Here is a 21,282-nt window from a genome sequence, read left to right as displayed (position 1 = left end):
CCGTCTGAAAAAAAAAAATACTTCTGCCGAATGATTCCTGATGTTGAACCCTTTTTCACGTGCTTACTTGTCACTTGTATGTATCTTTGAGAAACGTCACTGAAATACTTTGCCCACCTTTTAATCAATTAGGTTTTTACTTGGTATAGTATTTTATTAATTTTAATAATTATAAAGTAAAAAACTTAAATTTTACCAGCTTATGCAATTTTAACTGTACAGTTGATTTAGTTAGACAACTCTACATAACTTTAATCATACTGTATTTTTCTTTTTGTGACTACCTTGGCTGTTAGCATAGTATCCTAAATTTTCATGCTTGTTGTAACAAGGGACAGGTTGTTATTTTAAAAGATTAAATAATATTCCATTGCATATATATATATATATATATATATATATATATATACCTATCACATTTTTGTTATGCATTCAGCAATCAATGAATGGACAGGTGGATTGATGCAGCTCTTGGCTATTGATTTTTTTTTTTTTTTTTTTTTTTGAGACTGAGTCTTGCTCTGTCGCCAGGCTGGAGTGCAGTGGTGAGATCTCAGCTCACTGCAACCTCCGACTCCCTTGTTCAAGCGATTCTCCTGCCTCAGCCTCCCGAGTAGCTGGGATTACAGGCATACGCCACCGCCACCACACCAGCTAATTTTTGTATTTTTAGAAGAGATGGGGTTTCACTGTGTTGGCCAGAATGGTCTTGATCTCCTGACCTCGTGATCCACCTGCCTTGGCCTCCCAAAGTTGGCTATTGTTAACAGTGGTTTTCAAATGTGACTTCAAGATCTGGATTTCAATTTTTTTTTTAATTGAAAATAAGTAGACACAAAAGTAGATTGCTGAAAGATATGTTAATTTTGGCCAGGCGCAGTGGCTCACGCCTGTAATCCCAACACTTTGGGAGGCCGAGACAGGTGGATCACAAGGTCAGGAGTTCAAAACCAGACTGGCCAAGACGGTGAAACCCCGTCTCTACTAAAAAAAATACAAAAATTAGCCAGGCATGGTGGCGGGTGCCTGTAATCCCAGCTACTTGGGAGGCTGAGGCAGAAAATTGCTTGAACCTGGGAGGCTGAGGTTGCAGTGAGCCAAGATCGTGCCACTGTACTCCAGCCTGGGTGACAGAGTGAGACTCTATCTCAAAAAAAAAAAAAAAATGGTAGTTATATTATTTTTTTCAGGCACCGTCATACTATTCCATAGGGGCTGAGCCATTTACCATCCTTTGGACGGAGCACATGGGGTTCATTTTCTCTCTTGATGGTGTTCTCTCACACCATTTCACACAAAAGTTTTTACATTTGATAAATATTTGCCTTTTTGTTGAGACTGGACACCCTGGAGTTTTTTCCTCTCCAATCTTGTTGCCATTCAACCTTCAGCAATTCATCAGTTATAATTCAGGCTTTTCTACCCAAGCACAGTTTCCAAGAAAGGTTTCTGCTCTTGATTTTTTGTTTTAGTTAGTTATGACTCTTATCAGTCAGATTGGTAGGGCCTCAGCCAGGCTTGGTGGCTCATGCCTGTAATCCCAGCACTTTGGGAGGCCAAGGCTGGTGGATCACTTGTGGTCAGGAGTTGGAGACCAGTCTGGCCAACATGGTAAAACCCCGTCTCTACTAAAAATACAAAAATAAGTTGTGCGTGGTGGCAGGCGCCTATAATCTCAGCTACTTGGGAGGCTGAAGCATGAGAATCATTTGAACCTGGGAGGCGGAGGTTGCAGTGAGCCAAGATCATGCCACTGCATCCCCGCCTGGGTGACAGAATGAGATTCTGTCTCAAAAAATAATAATAATTAAAAAAAAGAATTTCTTTATGGAAGAGTGAGTGTTGACAGAGTAAAAAGTCTGATGACCAGATCATGGAATAAATGTTTGGAGTCCATAGCACCATGGAAACTTTGTAGGAATAGAGTATAGGAACCCAGTGCTGTCAGTCTCACCCATGTTTCTTTACACATGTGGGATGTTTCAGGATTCAGTGGTCTTTGAGGATGTAGATGTGAACTTCACCCAGGAGGAGTGGGCTTTGCTGGATCCTTCCCAGAAGAATCTCTACAGAGATGTGATGCAGGAAACCTTCAGGAACCTGGCTTCTGTAGGTAAGGGTAACAATATTACTTTCCTCAGTGAATTAGAGAACAAGTGTTTCTAGCTTGTCAGTAGTGTTGAGTGATTTGGAGTGTGGACAGGGAATAGTGAGGACAGGGAATAGGAATATGAATAAATGCCGCAAGGCTGCAGTGTACCATGAACTTAGAATCTAGTACTTTTTTCATAATTTTGCTAATTCAGGACTATTTTTCTGGTTCTGTATTTTAGGAAAAAAATGGAAAGATCAGAAAATTGAAGATGAGTACAAAAATCCCAGGAGAAACCTAAGGTAATTCGCATTCACAAGAGAAAGTGATGTCTCTCTAGACAATCATAGAATGGAAGAAAATGTTAAAAAGAAGCAAGCAATAAATAAGCCAAGTTCCACTGTATTTATTCTTACAAAATTTTCTCTAAGGCCGGGTGTGGTGGCTCATGCCTGTAATCCCAGCACTTTGGGAGGCCGAGGCGGGCGGATCACGAGGTCAGGAGATCGAAACCATCCTGGCTAACATGGTGAAACCCTGTCTCTACTAGAAATCCAAAAAAATTAGCCGGGCGTGATGGCGGGCACCTGTAGTCCCAGCTACTTGGGAGGCTGAGGCAGGAGAATGGCGTGAACCCGGGAGGCAGAGCTTGCAGTGAGCCGAGATCATGCCACTGCACTCCATCCTGGGCGACTGAGCGAGACTCCGTCTCAAAAAAAAAAAAAAAAAAATCTCTAAAAACATATATTTAAGTGTGACATAGGCTGAACATCCTGGCTCAAGCCTATAATCCAGCCCTTTGGGAGGTTCAGGTCAGAGATTGCTTGAGCTGAAGAGTTTGAGGCTACACTCGGCCATGATAGCACCATTACACTCTAGCCTGGGTTAAAGGGCAAGACCCTGACTCAGAAGCAATAAAATTGACAAAGACGGTTAGTACTTGTAAAATAGTTTACCTGAAAATAGTGTTGGCTGGGCGCCCAGGTGTATGCCTGTAATCCTAATGCTTTAAGAGGCTGAGGTGGGCGGATTGCTTGAGTCTAGGAGTTTGAGACCAGCCAGGGAAATTGTGACAAAACCCCATCTCTAGCAAATATACAAAAATTAGCCGGGCATGATGGTATGCTTGTAGCCTCAGGTAATCAGGAGGCTGAAGTGGCAGGATGGCTTCAGATCGGGAGATGGAGGTTGCAGTGAGCTGAGATCTCACCACCGCACTCCAGCCTGGATGACAGAGTGAGACCCTATCTCAAAAAATTTTTTAAAAGTACTAAGAAGCCCTATATCAATATTATCTTTCTTGATAACAGGTATAGCTGGGCCATCTTGTAGAGCGTGTGGTCTGTTCATGTTCAGACAGGGCAGAAAGCCTACACATTGCTGTACAGTGTTAGAAATACAAGTGCAATGACTTGTTAATGAATATCAAATCAGTGATAAAGGAACTCATTATGATATACTTCTCATTGTTCACAGAGGTCTTACGGGAGAGAGACTCTTAGAAAGTAAAAAAGATCATCAGCATGGAGAAATTTTGACCCAGGTTCCAGATGACATGCTGAAGAAGAAAACTCCCCGAGTAAAATCACGTGGAGAAGTTAGCGTGGGTCATGCATCCCTTAATAGGCACCACAGAGCTGACACTGGACACAAGCCATATGAGTATCAGGAATATGGACAGAAGCCATATAAATGTACATACTGTAAGAAAGCCTTCAGTGATCTCCCCTACTTTCGAACACATGAATGGGCTCACACTGGAGGGAAACCTTATGATTGTGAGGAATGTGGAAAAAGCTTTATTTCCCGTTCAAGCATTCGAAGACACAGGATAATGCACAGTGGAGATGGACCCTATAAATGTAACTTTTGTGGGAAAGCCTTGATGTGTCTCAGTTTGTATCTTATCCACAAACGAACTCACACTGGAGAGAAACCATATGAATGTAAACAGTGTGGTAAAGCCTTTAGTCATTCTGGTAGCCTTCGAATACATGAAAGAACTCACACTGGAGAGAAGCCTTATGAATGCAGTGAGTGTGGGAAAGCATTCCATAGTTCCACATGCCTCCATGCACATAAAATAACTCACACTGGGGAGAAGCCGTATGAATGTAAACAGTGTGGGAAAGCCTTTGTTTCTTTCAATTCCGTTCGATATCATGAAAGAACTCACACTGGAGAGAAGCCCTATGAATGTAAGCAATGTGGGAAAGCCTTCAGATCTGCCTCGCACCTTCGAACACATGGAAGGACTCACACTGGAGAGAAACCCTATGAATGTAAACAATGTGGGAAAGCCTTTGGATGTGCCTCGAGCCTTAAAATCCATGAAAGGACTCACACTGGAGAAAAACCCTGTAGCTCCAACACTTCGAAAGGCCAAGGCGAGAAGATCGCTTAATTCACATAAGATTCCTAGAAGCCACTGAATCCAATCATGGTAAAAATGTGTTTCCCTCAAATCATGGGAACCATCGCAAAATTATTCTGAAGCTTCTGCAGTCACTGTCATTTGACAGCATTCAGAAATAAATGCCAGTAGCCCAAGAGCAAAAATTTTTGGGAGTAGTTTAGCTGAGGCCTCACTCAGATACCTAGGACACAGAGAGACACACCTCCAGTAAGACCTTAAGACAGTTCTGTCATAAAAAAAATACGAGGTTTGGCCGGGCGCAGTGGCTCATGCCTGTAATCCCAGCACTTTGGGAGGCCGAGGCAGGCAGACCACAAGGTCAGTAGTTCGAGACCAGCCTGGTCAATATGGTGAAACCCCATCTCTACTAAAAAATACAAAAATTAGCCAGGTGTGGTGGCGCCTGTAGTCCCAGCTACTCAGGAGGCTGAGGCAGGAGAATTGCTTGAATACAGGAGGTGGAGGTTGCAGTGAGCTAAGATTGCACCACTGCACTCCAGCCTGGGTGACAGAGTGAGACTCCGTCTCAAAATAATAATAATAATAATAATAATAATAATAATAATAATAATAAGGTTAGCCCAGCAAAGTGGCAGGTGTATATATACAGAAAGGTCAGAAATATCTGTTCCCTCCTATTGAAAGCCCAATACCTAAGTGGCAAGCCCTCATTTTAAGAAACTCACTAAAGGGATAACGGAAGTGCCATTGTCAGACTCACTGCCTCAGAAAGACCTTTATCAAAACAAAAGGCTAAAGTTCCTATTCAAAAATATCCTATAATGGCTGGCTATCGGGTACACTACGTATTTTATGCCATTCCTTCTCACGAGTTTTCTTTCTTTTTTTTTTTTTTTTGAGACAGAGTCGGGCTCTGTCTCCCAGGCTGGAGTGCAGTGGCACATTCTCAGCCCACCGCAACCTCTGCCTCCTGGGTTCAAGCGATTCTTCTGCCTCAGTCTCCCGAGTAGCTGGCTTTACAGGCATGAGCCACCATGCCCAGCCTCTAATCTCTTTTTTTTTTTTTTTTTTGTTTGAGACAGAGTCTCACTCTGTTGCCCAGGCTGGAGTGTGTTGGTGTGAGCTCAGCTCAGTGCAACTTCCACCTCCTGGCTTCCCGGGTAGCTGGGATTATGGGCACCCACCACCACGCCAGGCTAATTTTTTATATTTTCAGTAGAGACGGGATTTCACCATGTTGGTCAGACTGGTCTTAAACTCCTGACCTCAAGTGATCCGCACCAGTGTCTCCCAAAGTGCTAGGATTACAGGTGTGAGCCACTGTACCCGGCCTTCTAATCTTTTTCCAGCCTTCTAATTTTTTTTTTTTTTTTTTTTTGATACAGAGTCTTGCTCCAGGTTGGAGTGCAGTGGTGTGCTGTCGACTCACTGTAGCCTCCAACTCCCGGGTTCAAGCGATTCTCCTTTCTCAGCCTCCTGAGTAGCTGGGACTATAGGCGTGTGCCCCCACACCCGGCTAATTTTTGTATTTTTAGTAGAGACAGGGTTTCACCATGTTGACCAGGCTGGTCTCGAACTTCTGACCTCAGGTGATCCACCTGCCTTGGCCTCCCAAAGTGCTGGGATTACAGGCGTTAGCCACTGCGCCCAGCCATTTTTGTATTTTTAGTAGAGACGGGTTTCTCCATGTTGGCCAAGCTGGTCTTGAACTCCTGACCTCAAGTGACCACCTGCCTCAGCCTCCCAAAATGCTGGGATTACAGGTGTGAGCTACTGCGCCAGGCCTAATATCTTTTTTTTTTTTTTTTTTGAGACGGAGTCTTGTTCTGTGGCCAGGCTGGAGTGCAGTGGCGCAATCTCGGCTCACTGCAACCTCCGCCTCCCAGGTTCAAGAGATTCTCCTGCCTCAGCCTCCTGAGTAGCTGGGACTACAGGCATGCGCCACCACGCCCAGCTAATTTTTGTATTTTTAGTAGAGATGGGGTTTCACCATGTTGGCCAGGATGGTCTCAATCTCTTGACCTCATGATCTGCCACCTTGGGCTCCCAAAGTGCTGGGATTATAGGCACCACGCCTGGCCCTAATCTCTTCTCAAAGTACTTTTTTCTTTAATGAATGTCTTAAATCAAAACTTTTTTCTAACCACAAACTTTTTTTAAATTATTTTATTATGTAATTTTTTTTAGAGACTTGGTCTTGCTGTGTGGACCCGGCTAGAATGCAGTGATATTTACAAGTGTGATCTTAGTGCATGAGAGCTTCATATTCCTGGGCTCACAATCCTTCTACCTCAGCCTGCCAAGTAGCTGTCACTACAGGTACCAGCTGCTGTGCCTGGCTTCCACCTTTTTTTTTTTTCTTTAATCAGTTCCTTTTAAAGACCAAAGAAAACCTGTCCTCTTGTGTGGCCTGAGTTGATCTATGAACATTATTCACTATGACCCAGAAAATCCCATGAAGTCATGCATGTTAGAAGGATGAAACCCTCATGTTCACTGTAAACTGTGAAGGTGCTCAGGCCATCACAGGTATGCCTATATGAAAAGCCACCAAGTATCTGAAATATTTTCTTTTACAGAAATTATGTGTACCATTTCAGTCTTAGAAAGTGGAGTTGGTCGCTGTACCCAAGACAGACACTGGGGCTGGACTCACCATCAGTGGCCCAGAAAAGGTACTGAAATTTGCTTACAAGTGCAGAGTTATGCTGAACTTAAGGGTATAGATGTAGATTCCCTGGTTATTGAGCACATCCAGGGAACAAGGCACCCATAATGTACCACCTGACTTACAGAACTCATGGGCAGATGAACCCATCCACAAACTCCCCTGCCACATCCAGATGATGCTTAGTGAAAAGAAACACCTTGTTCCAAAAGCAGAAAAGGAGGCTGCACGGAAGAAAAAGATACCCCAGAAGAAACATAAACTTAAGAGACAAATAAATTCAGCCAAAAGAAAATGCAAATAAAAGTTCAAAACAAAACAAAACAAAAAAACCTCTAAAATTCATAAAACACAAAATGACATACTCTATTAAATATGCCTCTATGATATCTCTTAGATAAAAGTTGGCCGTAATAGAGAAAATGAAGATAGGTATTGGTGACTGGCAGATTCTGGGCCTACGATGAATCAGAGAAGGATGGTTTTCACTTTGTTTTACATTTTTTTAATGCTTGATGTTGACTTGGTAGAAAGATGATAATAAAGAGATTCTTCTGTCTATGTGTTTCTTTTAGATTACTCATGTGGACTGAAGAAAAAAAATTAAATTTGTTAAAGAAAGTGAGTTTGATTTAGGATTGTGACTGAGGACAATAGCCTGGAAGCAGTTCTGACAGATGGCTGCTATGTAATATTTTGGTACACAGTTTATAAGAGACATGTGGGCCCTGTGCTCTATCTTGTTTTTTCTTCAAAGCATAATTCTGGAGAGCTGGAGAGTCCCAGAGTCAGGAATGTTATAAAGTCAGGCTGGAAACCAGAAATAAGTAACATGACTAAACATTTGTGTGTTTTTTTGTTTTGTTTTGAGACGGAGTCTCGCTCTATTGCCCAGGCTGGAGTGCAGTGGTGCAATCTCGGCTCTCTGCAACCTCAGCCTCTTTGATACAAACGATTCTTCTGCCTCAGTCTCCCGAGTAGCTGGGATTACAGGTGGGCACTACCACACCCGGCTAATTTTTGTATTTTTAGTAGAGACGGGATTTCACCATGTTGGCCACGCTGGTCTCCAACTCCTGATCTCAGGCGATCCAGCCACCTCGCCCTCCCAAAGTGCTGGGATTACAGGCTTGAGCCACAGCGCCCAGCCACTACTGCCTCACTTTCATGCAGTTAAATAATCTTGGACACTTCCTCCTCGACTTTATACATACACACTGGAGGAGAGCTTTGCTCGTGTGTTATTCTCGCAGTGGGATTGAGGATGTTTGTCTCATGGAAACTGATGAATGATGTGAGAAGCAGGTGAATAACCTGCAGGGGGCAGCAGAGACCGACGCCAGGGACTGGACGCTGAGGCTAGTATGGATCCTGCCAAGGAGTGAAGTGGAGTTCTGGGTGCTTCCTGGGCAGCCGCCCTCCCCTGCAGGTGGCTTGCAGCTGCTCAGAGCAGATCCAGAAAGAGTGTGGGTTCTGACATGCTGCAGCGCCCTGGAAAGCAGAAGACCCACGTGCAGGTGCGCTTTAGGAGTTCTGTCCTTTCTGCGGCTGTACATCTGGAATCTGGGGCCGTTTTCGGGAGCAGTGTTTTGGGTTTGACATGCATAGAGTCCCTGGGGTCAGACTGTAATTTGCATATCTGAAGAAAATCCATAAAGATCAAGTTCAGGGAAATAACTGTTTGGGACCTCTCCTGGAGAAGGGGCTTATGAAGTTGACAGTTTATTTAGGTCAGAAGCTTAAAATCACCAAGTGAGAGTTTTCTGCCGATGAAGATGAAGGTCTGGAAGGAGGGAGCGTGTCCACACTGTGAGGTGGGGTGAGATGTGTGAAAGCCTTGGCCATGTCTCATCCCTAATTCCGGGCCCCTGAAGGACAACTGCCTCTCCTTCTTGGTGCAGTCGTGCCTGGCCTGGTCTGGGCTCCCCTTCCTGCTCTGAGGTCAGCAGATCGCTCCATTGGACACTCAGTCTGGAATTCCCTGCACACACTTAGAACCCTGTGCAGGACGAAGAAGCACTGACAGCCCATTGAATGAGGAAGAAGATAGTGCACTGTCTAAAAATCAGAAGCAAATTTGGCTGAAAAGAAAATATCCAATGACCAGGGCTCAGGGAAAGAGTTGTCCCTTAGAGAGAAGCTGTGGCTAGAACCGATCAGTCCGGCTTTGCAGGACCCGTTACCCAGGGCTTCTGCCGTCACTCAGTTCTGAGGGGGCGGGGCCTTGTATCTTGTCCAATCAGAAGCGCCGGGGCGGAGCCCGGCCAACGGTCCATCCGGAAGGAGGAGGCCCATTCCAGCTTCTACTTTTGTTGCTATGCAGGTTGTTGTCGGGATACCAGATTTCCTACTCCGAGAGACCCCGGGTCCCTCTGCCACAACTTCTGTCGCTCTGCCGCCTGCACCGTGACCCGCACTATTCAGGGGAGCCCTAGAGAGGACACCGGGACACCCAGAAGCCGGAAAATGGTGAGTGTATGGGGCCGGAGTCCCCAGACGGGGGAGGGGCTGGGTGGAACCGGCCGGAAGCGGCTGTGGCAGGATCTGGGCCTCCTCGCCGCGCCTCCTGGATCTGGGACCCGAATCCCTCTGTCTCAGCTCGTCCCTCCGTCCCCTCGGCCGCAGGGTGCGGCTGGGCCGGCAGCCGGGACCCCGGGCGTCCTGTTCTGTTCCTGCGCGGGCGACTGTGGGCCCCGACCCTGGAGCCCTCTCTGGGCAGCTCCGCGCCTGCAGCCCCGCGTCTCTTCAGATTTTGCGGGGACCACGGGAGGGTCATGGGGGAATCCCGCGGAGTTTTTTTTTCTGTTAAAGAGTTTGGGCCGGGCGCGGTGGCCCATGCTTGTAATCCCAGCACTTTGGGAGGCCGAGGCTGGCGGATCACGAGGTTAGGAGATCGAGACCGTCCAGGCTAACACGGTGAAACCCCGTCTCTACTAAAAATACAAAAAATTAGACGGGCATGGTGGCATGCGCCTGTAGTCCCAGCTACTCAGGAGGCTGAAGCAGGAGAATCGCATGACCCCAGGAGACGAAGGTTGCAGTGAGCCGAGATCACGCCACTGCACTCCAACCTAGGGGACAGAGCGAGATTCCATCTCAAAAAAAAAAAAAAAAGAAAATTAAAGAGTTTGAGCAAACAGCGATTCATGAGTGAGAAACGCCCAGTCATGATTTGTGGTTTGTTACCAGAAAGTTTTAAGAATTGCATTTTGTTAACGGTGGAGGGGGTCCAGGTTCTTGGCGTCTTGAACAAAGAATTGGACAAAACGCACAAAGCAAGGAAGGAATGAAGGGATTTAACACTCCACAGTGTGCAAGCGGGGCTGAGCACAGGGGCTCAAAGGCCCCGTTACAGAATTTTTGGGAGTTTAAATACCCCCTGGAGGATTCCATTGGTTACTTGGGGTATACTCTATGTAAAAGGAGAGGATGAAGTAAAGTTATAAAATCATTTACTTGGCTTACGCCCTATGGAGTAGGTATTTCCTTTCATAGCTGAAGTTTGAATAGGCCTTATGTTCCCTGCGTCCAGACCCTATTTTCCTGCCTCAATTTGAGTTTGATTTTGGTGTCCTTAGGTAGTTTCTTATAGCACTAAACACACTTCAGTCTAATTGCTGCTGCTTTAAATTTTTTCACACTGTCTATAGGGACTGGCTTCCTCCTGCATTTTCCTAATCTATGGGTCTCAAATCCTCCACCCTGCTACCCCGCCCTAACTCTTCAGCGGTTTGCAGTAACATCTTAAATTTTCAATTACTTTTCCGCATCTCCAAACATTAACTCCCCTTCTCCAACTCACAGTATTATCAACTTTCTTTTTTTTTTTGAGACGGAGTTTCACTCTTGTTGCCCAGGCTGGAATGCAATGGCATGATCTTGGCTCATTGCAACCTCTGCCTCCCGGGTTCAAGTGATTCTCCTGCCTCAGCCTCCTGTATCAACTTTCTTTATTGTAGAGTATATTTCTTCATCCTTTCTTTCACATAGATGCAGTATTTTAGTGGTTTATCATCTTTTCACAAGGTCATGGATGACTCTTTTTAAAATATTTGTGTTCTGTTTCTGAACATTTCACATAGAATAGAGAATAACCACTTGATCCTCCAGTGAAAAACCTCTGTTCCTCTCCTCTTATCTTCGTAAGGCACAGACACCATCTCAGAATGTCTTTGGGTTGTTTCCTTTTTTTTTTTTTTTTTTTTTGAGAGAAAGTCTCTCTCTGTAACCCAGGCTGAATTGAAGTGGCATGGTCTTGGCTCACTGCAACCTCCGCCTCCCAGGTTCAGGTGATTCTCCTGCCGTCAGCCTCCCGAGTAGCTGGGTTTGCAGGTATGCGCCACCATACCCCATGTATTTTTAGTAGAGATGGGGTTTCACCATGTTGGTCAGGCTGGTCTCGAACTCCTGAGCTCAAATGATCTGCCCGCCTCAGCCTCCCAAAGTGCTGTAATTTTACAGGCGTGAGCCACCGTGCCTGGCCTGTTTCCTTTTTGAAAACTTCACAGGGTGATGTGTCTTCAGGAGTCCCAATCTATATTTTCCTGGTCCTGGGTTTCAGAACCGCCTGGGTCTGAACCAAAATGCCCACAGCTCCCATCTCTCCTGGCCTACTGAATATCAGCCCCTGTGTCAGTCCTCCCAGAGGATAGCCTGAGGCAGGGTGTGGGGCCTCCCAAAGGAGCAACTGAATTTCCCAAATGGGAGGAGACTCCTGGTACACTCTTCATCTAGATAGCCAACCCCTTGGGATGCTTAGTTTTTCTACCCCAGTCCCAGCTTCCATTATTTGCAGACACATAGCTGGTCCGCCAGTTGGATGTTGCTATTAAGGGAAAGGTGTAGGTGAAGTGAGCCACAGCGGAGTCATCTCAACAAAGCCATAAAGCCATGACATAACAGTGCATTACTCACATCCCAGACAGATGAGGGCAGCACACCTTGCAGGGCAACACAGAGTGGGGGGAACATCCAGGATGCACATTCAACCAGCAGGTAGGGAGAAAGACAGACAGGGACCTTTGGGCCAGAGGTTTTCTTGGGGTCCAGGGCAATGCCCAAGGAGGTTTCTCTTAGGGAGTTGTTTCTGGTAGATTTAGAGCAAGCAGGTGCTAGTTCTGTGAAGTCAGGCTGTGATTAACAGGTGGTCTCTGCCATCCATGTGGGTATAAGGGTCAGTGGGGCAAGTCAAGTTGGTCTGTCTAGCTTTTCCACAGTGAGGTCGTCACCAGGAGGCAGCCGTGTAAGTCACATATGTGGGTTGAGCACATGCAGGAACTGGGAGGGGGTGGATAACTGGAAACTGTTGAGGTCAAGTGCAGCTTTCTTCTTCTTCTTCTTCTTTTTTTTTTTTCTGAGACAGAGTCTCTTTCTGTCACCCAGGCTGGAGTGAAGTGGCGCTCTCTCAGCTCACTGCAACCGCCGCTTCTCGAGTTCAAGCGATTCTCCTGCCTCAGCCTCCCGAGTAGCTGGGATTACAGGCACGCACACACCCGGCTAATTTTTGTGTTTTTTAGTAGAGAGGGAGTTTCACCATGTTGGCCAGACTGGTCTTGAACTCCTCACCTGAAGTGATTGGCCTGCCTTGGCCTCCCAAAGTGCTGGGATTACAGGCATGAGCCACTACACATGGCTTGAGTACGGGTTTCTTCTGTTATAAGAAAGTGAAACCCATAATGAAAATGCATGGTAAGGTAACATAAGAAGTCACGGTAACAGGCAACTCTAGAATTAATTCATATGGAGATGATGGGCTTCAAAGATTGTTTGTTCTCCTGTAAGTAACCATCTGTCCCTGTTCCTTCTGGTAAGTGAGGACCACTTGCATAATTGGCTGGTGATACCTGCTTTGTCGTGGTTTCACTGTTTTCAGAATCTGCTGTTTTCCATTAGTCTATCTTTCCATCTGTTAATACCATTTTCTCTTGATTAGTATAGATTTTATTTATTTTATTTTATTATTATTATTTTTTGAGACAGAGTTTCACTCTTGTTGCCCAGGCTGGAGTGCAATGGTGCAATCTCAGCTCACCGCAATCTCTGCCTCCCGGGTTCAAGTGATTCTCCTGCCTCAGCCTCCCAAGTAGCTGGGATTACAGGCATGTGCCAACATGCCCAGCTAATTGTGTATTTTTTTTTTAATAGAGACAGGGTTTCTCCATGTTGGTCAGGCTGGTTTCGAACTCCCGACCTCAGGTGATCCGCCCACCTTGGCCTCCCAAAGTGCTGGGATTACAGGCATGAGCCACTGCGCCTGGCCTATTTATTTTATTATTATTTTTTTGAGATGGAGTATTGCTTTGTCGCCCAGGCCGGAATGCAGTGACGCGATCTCGGCCCACTGTAACCTCTACCTCCTGGGTTCAAGCCCTTCTCCTACCTCAGCCTGCCGAGTAGCTGGGACTACAGGCACCCATCACCACGCCTGGCTGATTTTTATATTTTTAGTAGGGACAGGTTTCTCCATGTTGGCCAGGCTGGTCTCAAACTCCTGACCTCAAGTGATCTGCCTGCCTCAGCCTCCCAAAGTGCTGGGATTACAGGTGTGAGCCACCGCGCCTGGCCAAAGACCCTCTCTCTTAACAAAAAAAGGCTTGGTTTGTGGGAGGACGTGAGTATAGACAGAAAGTAAGAGGTGTGATGACCAAGTCATGGGATAAATGTCTGGAGTCCACAGTATCATGGGAACTTCTTAGGAATAAAGTATAGGCCTCCAGGGCTGTTAGTCTTACCTGTCCTCCTTTACATATGTGAGATGTTTCAGGATTCAGTGGCCTTTGAGGATGTGGCTGTGAGCTTCACCCAGGAGGAGTGGGCTTTGCTGGATCCTTCCCAGAAGAATCTCTACAGGGATGTGATGCAGGAAACCTTCAAGAACCTGACCTCTGTAGGTAAGAATGACAATATTACTTCCCAGTGAATTAGAGAACAAATGCTTCTAGCTCATCAATACTGTTCATTGATTTGGAACATGGACAAAAAATACTTTGATGAATAAATCAGGCATGGCTACCATGTACCATGAATACAGAATCTAATGATTTTTAAATAAATTCATACTAATTCTGGATCTGTGTTTTCTCCGGGTCTGTGTTTTAGGAAAAACATGGAAAGTTCAGAACATTGAAGATGAGTACAAAAATCCCAGGAGAAATCTAAGGTAATTTTATCTCGCAAGACAAGGCAATGCCTCTAGAAAATCTTAAAATGTGAGAAAATAGGCCGGGTGCAGTGGCTCACGCCTGTAATCCCAGCACTTTGGGAGGTCGAGGTGGGTGGATCCCAAGGTCAGGAGTTCGAGACCAGCCTGGCCAACATGGTGAAACCCTGTCTCTACTAAAAATACAAAAAAATTAGCTGGGTGTGGTGGCACATGCCTGTAGTCCCAGTTACTTGGGAGGCTGAGGCAGGAGAATTGCTTGAATCTGGGAGGCAGAGCTTGCAGTGAGCCGAGATCGCACCACTGCACTCCAGCCTGGGTGACAGAGCGAGACTCCATCTCAAAAAAAAAAAAAAAAAGTGAGAAAATGTTAAAAAGAAGCAAAAGAAATAAGCCCGGTATCAAATTTATGTATTCATAGAAAGTTTTCCTAAAAACATATGTTTAAATGTAACATATGCTGGGCTGGGCACTGTTGCTCATACCCCCAAATGCCAGTCCTTTGGGGCTTTCAGACCAAAGGATTGCTGGAGGCCAGGAGTTTGAGGCTGCCGGGAGCCATGATGGTACCACTACACTCCAATTTGGACAACAGGGTGAGTTGAGACCCCAACTCAAAAAAAAAAGACGCACATGTTTAGTATTTGTAAAATAGTTTACTTGAAAATAGGACTACAAAGCCCCATAGAAATACTAATTTTAAAAAAATATATATACCCAGACCATCTTGTAGAGCATATAGTCCATTAATATTCAAATGATTCAGACAGAGCAGAAAGCTGACACTTTGCCGGGCAGTGTTAACAATGCAAGTGCAATAGTTGTTAATGATATAAATCATGTTTTTTTCTTCTTTTTTGAGACAAGAGTCTCGCTGTGTCACCCAGGCTGGAGTGGAGTGGTGTGGTTTTAGCTCACTGCAACTGCCACTGCTTGGGTTCGAGGTATTCTCGTGCCTTAGCATCCCAAGTAGTTGGGATTACAAGCGCACACGGTCACACCTAGCCAATTTTTGTATTTTTAGTAGAGACAGGGTTTCGCCATGTTGGCCAGGCTGATCTCAAACTCCTGGCCTCAAGCCATCTGCCTGCCTCAGCCTCCCATAGTGCTGGGATTACAGGCGTGACCCACCATACCCAGCCAATATAGATCACTTTTTTATTTTTTTATTTTTTTTTGAGACAGAGTTTCGCCCTTGTCACCCAGGCTAGAGCACAATGGCGCAATCTCAGCTCACTGCAACCTCTGCCTCTGGGGTTCAGGCGATTCTCCCAACTCAGGCTCCCGAGTAGCTGGGATTACAGGCACCTGCCACCACGCCCAGCTAATTTTTGCATTTTTAGTAGAGACGGGGTTTCACCATGTTGGCCAGGATGGTCTCAAACTCCTGACCTCAGGTGATCCGCCCACCTCAGCCTCCCAAAGTGCTGGGATTACAGGAGTGAGCCACTGTGCCCGGCCCTATAAGTCACTTTTAATCAAACTGTTAATAATGTGCTTCTCATTTTTCACTGAAGTCTTATGAGAGAGAAACTCTGTGAAAGTAAAGAAAGTCATCACTGTGGAGAAAGCTTCAACCAGATTGCAGATGACATGCTGAACAGGAAAACTCTTCCTGGAATAACACCATGTGAAAGCAGTGTGTGTGGAGAAGTTGGCACGGGTCATTCAGCTCTTAATAGGCATATCAGAGCTGACACTGGACACAAGTCATCTGAGTATCAGGAATATGGAGAGAATCCATATAGAAATAAGGAATGTAAGAAAGCCTTCAGTTATCTTGACTCCTTTCAATCACATGATAAAGCTTGCACTAAAGAGAAACCCTATGATGGTAAAGAATGTGCAGAAACCTTCATTTCCCATTCATGCATTCAAAGACACAGGGTAATGCACAGTGGAGATGGACCTTATAAATGTAAGTTTTGTGGGAAAGCCTTCTATTTTCTCAATTTATGTCTTATCCATGAACGAATTCACACTGGTGTGAAACCATATAAGTGTAAACAATGTGGTAAGGCCTTTACTCGTTCCACTACCCTTCCAGTACATGAAAGAACTCACACAGGAGTGAAAGCCGATGAATGTAAAGAATGTGGGAATGCATTCAGTTTTCCTAGTGAAATTCGTAGACATAAAAGGCCTCACACTGGAGAAAAACCCTATGAGTGTAAGCAATGTGGGAAAGTCTTCATTTCTTTCAGTTCCATTCAGTATCATAAGATGACTCACACTGGAGAGAAACCCTATGAATGTAAGCAGTGTGGGAAAGCCTTTAGATGTGGCTCACACCTTCAAAAGCATGGAAGGACTCACACTGGAGAGAAACCCTATGAATGTAGGCAATGTGGTAAAGCCTTCAGATGTACCTCGGACCTTCAAAGGCATGAAAAGACACACACTGAGGATAAACCCTATGGATGTAAGCAGTGTGGGAAAGGCTTTAGATGTGCTTCACAACTTCAAATTCATGAAAGGACGCACAGTGGAGAGAAACCCCATGAATGTAAGGAATGTGGAAAAGTATTCAAGTATTTTTCTTCCTTGCGTATACATGAAAGGACGCACACTGGAGAGAAGCCCCATGAATGTAAGCAATGTGGAAAAGCATTCAGGTATTTCTCTTCCTTGCATATACATGAAAGGACACACACTGGAGATAAGCCATATGAGTGTAAGGTATGTGGCAAAGCCTTCACTTGTTCCAGTTCCATTCGATATCATGAAAGGACTCACACTGGAGAGAAACCCTATGAATGTAAGCACTGTGGTAAGGCCTTTATTTCCAATTACATTCGATATCATGAAAGGACTCACACTGGAGAGAAACCCTATCAATGCAAGCAATGTGGCAAAGCCTTTATTCGTGCCAGTTCTTGTCGAGAACATGAAAGAACTCATACCATTAACAGATGAGAAATCCTATTAGTGGAAGCAACGGGAGAAGCTTTCTGTTGTCCCACTTCCTTTGAAACACGAGAAAAGAGAGTGGTGAAAGAACCTCTGGATAACTGCTTTTTGAATTGAGAAGAGAGACTTGTGATAGGACAATAAAATCTAGAAGGACTTGGATGGTTTTGTAATACAATTCACCTATAGCCAATCTTGCATGAGATTTCAAAGGCACAGAAAAGGAAGGCATCAGTCACATATTAGAGGCACCACACAGGGAGAGAGGTGTGTGGCTACCCGCTTCCAGCCCATTTTCCTGATTCTTTGGCTTGTTAATCGAGAATATCCCCCAAATCACTTGTCTCTGTTCCTCAGAGTTGTAGGTCTCCAGATATGTCCCCAGTGCTCCACATTAAAGATACATGCCCCCTCTCCCTCTCCCTCTCCCTCTCCCTCTCCCTCTCCCCTCTTTCCACGGTCTCCCTCTGATGCCGAGCCGAAGCTGGACGGTACTGCTGCCATCTCAGCTCACTGCAACCTCCCTGCCTGATTCTCCTGCCTCAGCCTGCCGAGTGCCTGCGATTGCAGGCGCGCACCGCCCCGCCTGACTGGTTTTCGTATTTTTTTGGTGGAGACGGGGTTTCGCTGTGTTGGCTGGGCTGGTCTCCAGCTCCTAACCGCGAGTGATCAGCCAGCCTCGGCCTCCCGAGGTGCCGGGATTGCAGACAGAGCCTGGTTAACTCAGTGCTCAATGGTGCCCAGGCTGGAGTGCAGTGGCGTGATCTTGGCCCGCTACAACCACCTCCCAGCCGCCTGCCTTGGCCTCCCAAAGTGCCGAGATTGCAGCCTCTGCCCGGCTGCCGCCCCGTCTGGGAAGTGAGGAGCGTCTCCGCCTGGCCGCCCATCGTCCGGGAGGTGAGGAGCCCCTCTGCCTGGCTGCCCAGTCTGGAAAGTGAGGAGCGTCTCTGCCCGGCCGCCATCCCATCTAGGAAACAAGGAGCGCCTCTTCCCAGCCGCCATCACATCTGGGAAGTGAGGAGCCTCTCTGCCCGGCCGCCCATCGTCTGAGATGTGGGGAGCACCTCTGCCCTGCCGCCCAGTCCGGGATGTGAGGAGCGTCTCTGCCCGGCCGCCCCGTCTGAGAAGTGAGGAGACCCTCTGCCTGGCAACCGCCCCGTCTGAGAAGTGAGGAGCCCCTCCGCCCGGCAGCCGCCCTGCCCGAGAAGTGAGGAGCCCCTCCGCCCAGCAGCCACCCCGTCTGGGAAGTGAGGAGCGTCTCCGCCTGGCAGCCACCTCGTCCGGGAGGGAGGTGGGGGGGTCAGCCCCCCACCCGGCCAGCCACCCCGTCCGGGAGGGAGGTGGAGGGATCAGCCCCCCGCCCGGCCAGCCACCCTGTCCGGGAGGTGAGGGGCGCCTCTGCCCGGCCACCCCTACTGGGAAGTGAGGAGCCCCTCTGCACGGCCAGCCGCTCCGTCCGGGAGGGAGGTGGGGGGGGTCAGCCCCCCGCCCGGCCAGCCAACCCGTCCAGGAGGGAGGTGGGGGGGGGGTCAGTCCCCCGCCCGGCCAGCCGCCGCGTCCGGGAGGGAGGTGGGGGGGCCAGCCCCCCGCCCGGCGAGCCGCCCCGTCCGGAAGGGAGGTGGGGGGGTTAGCCCACCGCCCAGCCTGCCGCCCTGTCCAGGAGGGAGGTGGGGGTTCGGCCCCCTGCCTGGCCGGCCACCCGGTCCGAGAGGTGAGGGGCGCCTCTGCCCGGCCGCCCCTACTGGGAAGTGAGGAGCCCCTCAGCCCAGCCAGCCGCCCCGTCCGGGAGGGAGGTGGGGGGGTCAGCCCACCGCCCAGCCTGCCACCCTGTCCGGGAGGGAGGTGGGGGGGTCAGCCCCCCGCCCGGCCAGCCAACCCGTCCAGGAGGGAGGTGGGGGGGGGTCAGTCCCCCGCCCGGCCAGCCGCCCCGTCCGGGAGGTGAGGGGCACCTCTGCCCGGCCGCCCCTACTGGGAAGTGAGGAGCCCCCCCCGCCCGGCCAGCCGCCCCGTCCGGGAGGGAGGTGGGGGGGCCAGCCCCCCGCCCGGCGAGCCGCCCCGTCCGGAAGGGAGGTGGGGGGGTTAGTCCACCGCCCAGCCTGCCGCCCTGTCTGGGAGGGAGGTGGGGGTTCGGCCCCCCGCCTGGCCGGCCACCCGGTCCGAGAGGTGAGGGGCGCCTCTGCCCGGCCGCCCCTACTGGGAAGTGAGGAGCCCCTCTGCCCGGCCAGCCGCTCTGTCCGGGAGGGAGGTGGGGGGGTCAGCCCCCCGCCCGGCCAGCCACCCTGTCCGGAAGGGAGGTGGGGGGGGTCAACCCCCCGCCTGGCCAGCCGCCCCGTCCGGGAGGTGAGGGGCACCTCTGCCCGGCCGCCCCTACTGGGAAGTGAGGAGCCCCCCCCGCCCGGTCAGCCGCCCCGTCCGGGAGGGAGGTGGGGGGGTCAGCCCCCCGCCAAGCAAGCCGCCCCGTCCGGGAGGTGAGGGGCGCCTCTGCCCGGCCGCCCCTACTGGGAAGTGAGGAGCCCCTCAGCCCGGCCAGCCGCCCCGTCCGGGAGGGAGGTGGGGGGGTCAGCCCACCGCCCAGCCTGCCACCCTGTCCGGGAGGGAGGTGGGGGGTCAGCCCCCCGCCTGGCCAGCCGCCCCATCCGGGAGGGAGGTGGGGGGGTCAGCCCACTGCCCAGCCTGCCGCCCTGTCCGGGAGGGAGGTGGGGGTTCGGCCCCCCGCCTGGCCAGCCGCCCCATCCGGGAGGTGAGGGGCGCCTCTGCCCGGCCGCCCCTACTGGGAAGTGAGGAGCCCCTCTGCCCGGCCAGCCGCCCCGACCAGGAGGGAGGTGGGGGGGGTCAGCCCCCTGCCCGGCCAGCCACCCCGTCCGGGAGGTGAGGGGCACCTCTGCCCGGCCGCCCCTACTGGGAAGTGAGGAGCCCCTCTGCCCGGCCACCACCCCGGCTTGGAGGTGTACCCAACAGCTCATTGAGAACGGGTCATGATGACAATGGCGGTTTTGTGGAGTGGAAGGGGGGGAAAGGTGGGGAAAAGATTGAGAAATCGGATGGTTGCCGTGTCTGTGTAGAAAGAGGTAGACATGGGAGACTTTTCATTTTGTTCTGTACTAAGAAAAAATTCTTCTGCCTTGGAAAAAAAAAAAAAAAGATACATGCCCACTTTGCTGTTTCTTCAGAAATGTTAAAATGTTTACCAGAGAACTAATAAATGTTGTTATGGCTGGAAATACTCTCTGATGCCCAACTCTTCTATAGATTGAGTTGGTTTAAGAGGTCTACTTTGTATTGCAAGCATTGTTGTTTCTACGGATTAGTGAGCCTGTTCTTGATTAAACCAACTAGATGGGAGCTTGTTCCTCTGCTGCACTGTGCAGTGATTGGTCTCACCAAGGGCTTTTATGTGAGAAGAACCACCTTGCTCTTATCAGGAAATTTCAAGTGTTTGCTGTTATTCACAACTGAATGTAATGTCTCACTTCGTTTTTAACTTTGTATGAGTATACCTGACTAAAAACACTAATGCGGTTTCTTGGCAACAAATACTTCTGTTCATGTATTTTAGAAATAAGCTTATTAACTGTTTATAACAACTGCATACTAACAATTATTATTTTTTAATGAAGAAGCTACATTACAACATCCCATTAACATCATGTATTAGATCAAGTTGATAATGTTACCGTGTTATCCGGTGGACATTGTGAGTCAGTGTTGCCATGTGGATGTCAGGCATATTTTTCCTCATGTAGATTTTACTTTTCATGCTTATATTCTTAGTTTTTATCTGGATCATGAATTTTCATCTATTCTAAATACCAAAGGTGATCTCATGTTCTTATGAGTGACTTCTGACCAAAGACCACCAGTGGCATAAGTGTCGTCAAAGAGGGTGTAATATACTGTGGTAATGAATATGACCAAAAGCCATAGATGACTGTGAGATGTGTGAGATATTAAAAGGTAGTCACATTCGTGAGAAGAGAAAAATTTGGGGTATGTTTGCAATTTAAAGTGTTTTCTTCTGTCACATTTCAAGACATGGTTAAAGAATGAGGTTTTTTTAAATTTAAATTTTTATTTTT

General features: G+C 48.2%; 2 protein-coding genes across 10 annotated transcripts in view; both read left to right on the top strand.

Moving 5' to 3' along the window:
- The window catches only part of LOC101132195 (zinc finger protein 625), a 17,386-nt gene extending 9,688 nt beyond the window's left edge, over positions 1-7,698 (top strand). The window contains exons 2-5 of one of the 3 annotated variants that reach the window (XM_063701033.1): positions 1,987-2,113; positions 2,334-2,394; positions 3,569-4,535; positions 7,049-7,698. In XM_063701033.1, coding sequence (XP_063557103.1) covers positions 1,987-2,113; positions 2,334-2,394; positions 3,569-4,496 — 1,116 coding nt within the window. In that variant the 3' untranslated portion in view covers positions 4,497-4,535; positions 7,049-7,698. Of the gene's footprint in view, positions 1-1,977; positions 2,114-2,333; positions 2,395-3,568 lie in introns of those variants that run through there. The other 2 variants (XM_063701032.1, XM_063701031.1) reach the window with 2 other exon arrangements.
- LOC101131585 (zinc finger protein 20) lies at positions 2,096-21,282 on the top strand. Of its 7 annotated transcripts, XM_063701029.1 has the most exons (7): positions 2,096-2,113; positions 2,334-2,394; positions 7,049-7,144; positions 9,461-9,606; positions 13,892-14,027; positions 14,236-14,296; positions 15,814-21,282. In XM_063701029.1, exons 3-7 carry the CDS (start codon positions 7,054-7,056, stop codon positions 17,210-17,212), a joined length of 1,833 nt encoding a protein of 610 aa, XP_063557099.1. In that variant the 5' UTR covers positions 2,096-2,113; positions 2,334-2,394; positions 7,049-7,053; the 3' UTR covers positions 17,213-21,282. The 7 variants fall into 7 exon arrangements, with proteins under 7 accessions (XP_063557099.1, XP_063557100.1, XP_030860417.2 ...); XM_063701030.1 differs by lacking the exons at positions 2,096-2,113; positions 2,334-2,394 and adding an exon at positions 4,391-4,535; XM_055371734.2 differs by lacking the exons at positions 2,096-2,113; positions 2,334-2,394; positions 7,049-7,144 and adding exons at positions 7,784-8,654; positions 12,520-12,943.

This window comes from Gorilla gorilla, chromosome 20 (genome assembly GCF_029281585.2).
Source record: "Gorilla gorilla gorilla isolate KB3781 chromosome 20, NHGRI_mGorGor1-v2.1_pri, whole genome shotgun sequence".
Classification (NCBI taxonomy): Eukaryota; Metazoa; Chordata; class Mammalia; order Primates; family Hominidae; genus Gorilla; species Gorilla gorilla.
The sequence above is the reverse complement of the archived record's forward strand: the minus strand, read 5'-3'. Positions and strand labels throughout refer to the sequence as shown.